This window comes from Tupaia chinensis, unplaced genomic scaffold (genome assembly GCF_000334495.1).
Source record: "Tupaia chinensis unplaced genomic scaffold, TupChi_1.0 Scaffold000132_1, whole genome shotgun sequence".
Taxonomy (NCBI): Eukaryota; Metazoa; Chordata; class Mammalia; order Scandentia; family Tupaiidae; genus Tupaia; species Tupaia belangeri.
The window spans coordinates 1,384,956-1,388,798 of NW_006159601.1; the positions used below are offsets into that span (position 1 = coordinate 1,384,956).

General features: G+C 60.6%; 1 protein-coding gene across 2 annotated transcripts in view; it reads left to right on the top strand.

Annotated features, from left to right (window-relative positions):
• Window positions 1-3,843, top strand: part of ERMARD (ER membrane associated RNA degradation) — a 26,353-nt gene that overhangs the window by 5,946 nt on the left and 16,564 nt on the right. For both annotated transcript variants that reach the window (XM_014586393.2, XM_027770409.1), the window contains 5 exons: window positions 1-86; window positions 1,452-1,549; window positions 1,955-2,181; window positions 2,706-2,820; window positions 3,624-3,726. The exon at window positions 1-86 is cut by the window's left edge and continues 1 nt beyond it. In XM_014586393.2, the coding sequence (XP_014441879.1) occupies window positions 1-86; window positions 1,452-1,549; window positions 1,955-2,181; window positions 2,706-2,820; window positions 3,624-3,726 (629 nt within the window). The remainder of the gene's footprint in view (window positions 87-1,451; window positions 1,550-1,954; window positions 2,182-2,705; window positions 2,821-3,623; window positions 3,727-3,843) is intronic.

Consider the following 3,843-nt stretch of genomic DNA (forward strand, 5'->3'; position numbering starts at 1 on the left):
TCCTGCTGACCGGGAAGGACTGTCCCTTTCTGTTACGGGACCTGCTTGCATCGGAGGAGCTCTCTGGAGTTTTTGGGCGGCCCGTGGTAAGCCTGTCCGCATGCAGCTCACACGTGAGCGTGGCTTGGCCCTGGGTGACGTTGCGCTGCTTCCTTCCCGGCCGCTGCCGTTTAGAGAAGACTCACCTGTGGCGGTGGTCCAAGCACGTCCCCTGCCACCTCCCCTTTCACACTGCCCCTCAGCCATACCCAGGCCTCTCTGGCCAGAGGGTCACCGTCACCGGGGCACACGGCCTGTGGGTGCTGGCAGAGGGATGGTCTGAGGCGTGTTGCTTAAGCAGTGATAGGTTAAGGACTACTCCAGAATAAAATTCTCACCTTTTGAAATGGTGAAAGGACGCTTATTGTAAACGTCATTATTTTTAGCATTGGAGAAGAATGCCCTTTGTGCATTTAGACTTTCGGTGAAAAAAAATGCATATATATACTGGTAAAAAATCGTGCAGACCTGCGTACTTCAAAACCTCCAATGGGGCCTGTGAGCAGAGGTCTCAGACTGCCGAAGGCCTCTAGCCAGCTGAGGCGGGTCGAGGTGAGGGGCTCAGCCGGCAGTGACCGTGGCTGGTTGTCCTCGGCAGAGTGCTCCCGCCCTCTTGGTGGGTCCTTGCTTCTTGTCAGCTCGCAGCCCGCGCCCTTCCGCTGCGAACATGAGCGTGCACACAGCGCGGCCTCCAGCGGTGGTGGTCACACACTCGTCTCATCCCCCTCCCTTGTCACCTGCCTGTGCGCTGTCAGCGCCGCCTGCCCCGAGCACTCTCAGGCCCTGGCTGTGCGGTCGCTGGCGTGTCCCTGCTCAGGCAGGCCGCGTGCGCAGGCAGTGGTCAACACCAGCGGAGAGTACGAGGGCCGGCCACCAGACCTGCCGACACGGGGCTGAGACCCCTCTCTGACGTGCCCTGGGCCGGGGCCGCCCTCTGGGGCTGTCGGGGAGGGCACACGTGCCCTCTGGGCAGCAGTCTTCTGCGTGAACGGGCAGCTGCTGCTGCTCTCCGGGAGATCTCTGAGCCACGCCCCCTTTCCTCAACTCCCCTAACCAGAAGCCCCCAGCAGGGTGTTGTGCTGCTGTTGACAGGCAGAGGGTGGGGCAGGCCCTGAGGCCGTGGGTCACACCCGGAGCCCAGACTTGGCATTCATCTCCTGCAGGCACGGCCCTTGCCTGGGCTGACTTCCGAGCGCTGCATCTGGTTTGGGGGCATCGTGAGCGGCAGCCTGGGTCAGGTCCCTGCCCGTGGCTGTGGCTGGAAGCTGACCTGTCTCACGTGCAGTGGGGACAGCAGTACTGCCCCTTGCTGTGCTGAGGACAAGTGTGATGAGCACCTCTGTCCGAGCTGCGTGGTGGGGCGGACAGAGGCTGGCCTGGTGTTCACCACTGCGCCGCTGTCTCCTGGCCAGGTGGACGTGCTCCGAGTCTTTGTGGGTGCTCCCCGTGGGCTCAACCTACGCAACGTCCTGTGGCACGGCTTTGCTGCCCCCCAGGAGGTGCCCCCCAGGTATGTGGCTGGATGCACCGCCTTTGGGTCCTGAAGCTCGAGGGTTCACGTGGCTGTGGATTTCGGGAAAGCCAAAGACACGCTTTGTGCTGTCTCAAGTCGGGTGTGAGATACGGTGTGAGTTTGGTTGCCGAGTCCTCGAGGGGTGGCGGGTCCCAGTGCAGTGGCTCCTCGCGTGAGCTTAGGTCGCACAGAGGGCCCTGGGCGCGGAGACCCCAAGGTGCAGCTTGGCTGCTCTGACCAAACTGCTGTTCCCTGCCACACAGCACAGCCGGATGCCTGCCCTTGGTCGGGCTCTGGGGCTTAATGGTGCCCCGCTGCCTCCGTTCCAGTCTCCTCTCGAAAGCAGAGGCCTGGTGCATGTGTCTGAACTGTCTTCTTACAGACACTGGTGTCGTCTCCCAGGTACTGCTCGGTGATGCTCTTGCTGACGGTGGGGCTGGGGCAGCTCCTGCGGAGTCACCTTCAGCAGACCGGGCTCCCCTGGGTACGTCGGCCTCTCCTGACGCTCACGGACCTGGAGGACCTGACTGTCTTTGCTGGCAAGTGCCACCTTCACAGCCTCCCTCGTTTGTCTCTGGCTGTGCCACCTTCACAGCCTCCCTCGTATGTCTCTGGCAGTGTCTGTAAGAGTAAGTGGCATCATAGCTTGAGCTCCTGCAGTGCTCTGGCCAGGTTCAAGGCTGTGCTCTGGTGGCAGGACATCCTGTAAGGTGGCTCAGAGGACCTCTTGAATTTGACCACATCGTGCCGTCTCTGCCGCATGCCCTAGGGGGTGGGCATCAGCATCAAGTTGGCATGAGTCAGAGCGGCTGTGGGCCTGGCCTGGCTTGGGCTGTGTTGCGTACAGACAGTGCGGGGTCACCCTCTGCCCTGCCGTGCCGTGCACGTATTGCCACGTCCGAAGTCTGCTGGCACGAGGCCTCTGCGGCGTCCGAGGCCGGGGCTCTGTGGGGCAGGTCGTCATGTGCCCACTAGAGAAGCAGTTGTCCCTGTCCCCGTGCCAGGGTGCCGAAGCCACCTGCACCTCTGCCTCTATGTCAGGGCACCCTCCTGTGGGGCAGTGCTGCATGGGGGTGCAGGTCTCTCCCTAAAGGGTTCTGCTCCCACCTGCTCTGCCCGCTGTGGCAACTGGTCCGAAGCTGCCATTTTGCAGGTGTTACTTCTGAGCTGCTCTCGGTGCTGGAAGCAGCCATGATAAAGTCCACGTTCGTCCTGACAGCCATGCTGCCCTACTGGGAAGCTGCTCTGACCAGGTTCAAGGCGAGCAGGTAAGTGGAGCGGCCTCCCGGGCCAGTCAGGGCTTGTCGGGCAATGGGACATGCAGTGTCTCCCTGCGGTTGCTAAGCAGTGCTGGCCACTGCGGCTTAGACCTCACTCCCACCCTCCGGGGGTCGGCGTGGTTGGTGCTCGTGTCCTCGCTGCACCGCTGTGCCATGTCAGCGTGAACACACCGGGACGAGACAGAGCTCTGTTGTCAGGTCTGCTCTATGTCGTCTCTGTAGTAGGATGGGCACAGGCACCAAGAGACCAGGTGGGGGGCGTGGTCTACCGTGCCTGTCAGGCTGTTACCTGGAGAGTTTTTGTTTGTTTGTTTGTTTGTTTGCTATAGGGCACGAGCGCTTGCCACACAGATAGAGATAGAAAGCGAGAAATCACCCCCCAGAGGGGATGGTCATGCCTCAATCCCTTCTCCTCCATTCTCCCCTTGGGATCTTGGGCACTCACGCACACGCGCCCGGCATGAGTTTAAGCCACCGGGTCCAAGACTTGAACTGCGGTTGACTACGTGGGAGTCCAGCAACACAGCCATTACACTAACTGCTGGTCCCCAGTCCTAGTTTTTGAGTATTTTTTGGAAGTGATGGAATGAGACAAGATAGGCAGGTCTTTGTGACACTTCACTCTAGGAAGCTATTGGCAACGGCTCTCCGTGCCCTGGACAGCGAGCTGAGTGAGGAGCGAGTGTGTGCTGACCCCGTGCTCTGTGCAGCTGCGTCTGGACCTCGCCCGCACCTGGGATGCAGGTGCCAGCAGTTCCCTAACAGCCCCACGGGCTGTGCTCTGGCCACAGGTTTGCCGACTGCACCATATTGCTGCTGACTCAGCTGGAGGCCGGACTCCGCAGGGTGTTTGCTGCAGTTAACAGATGTCCGCAGAGACTCCTGACCGCGGAGGTACTTGTGCTATTACCGTTGATTAGGCCGTGCTATGGCCAGTTAAAAGTTTAATAGGTTTTTCATCTTTCTTTTTTTTGGGGGGGGGGGGGATTTTTGCCATGGAGGGCCTACACC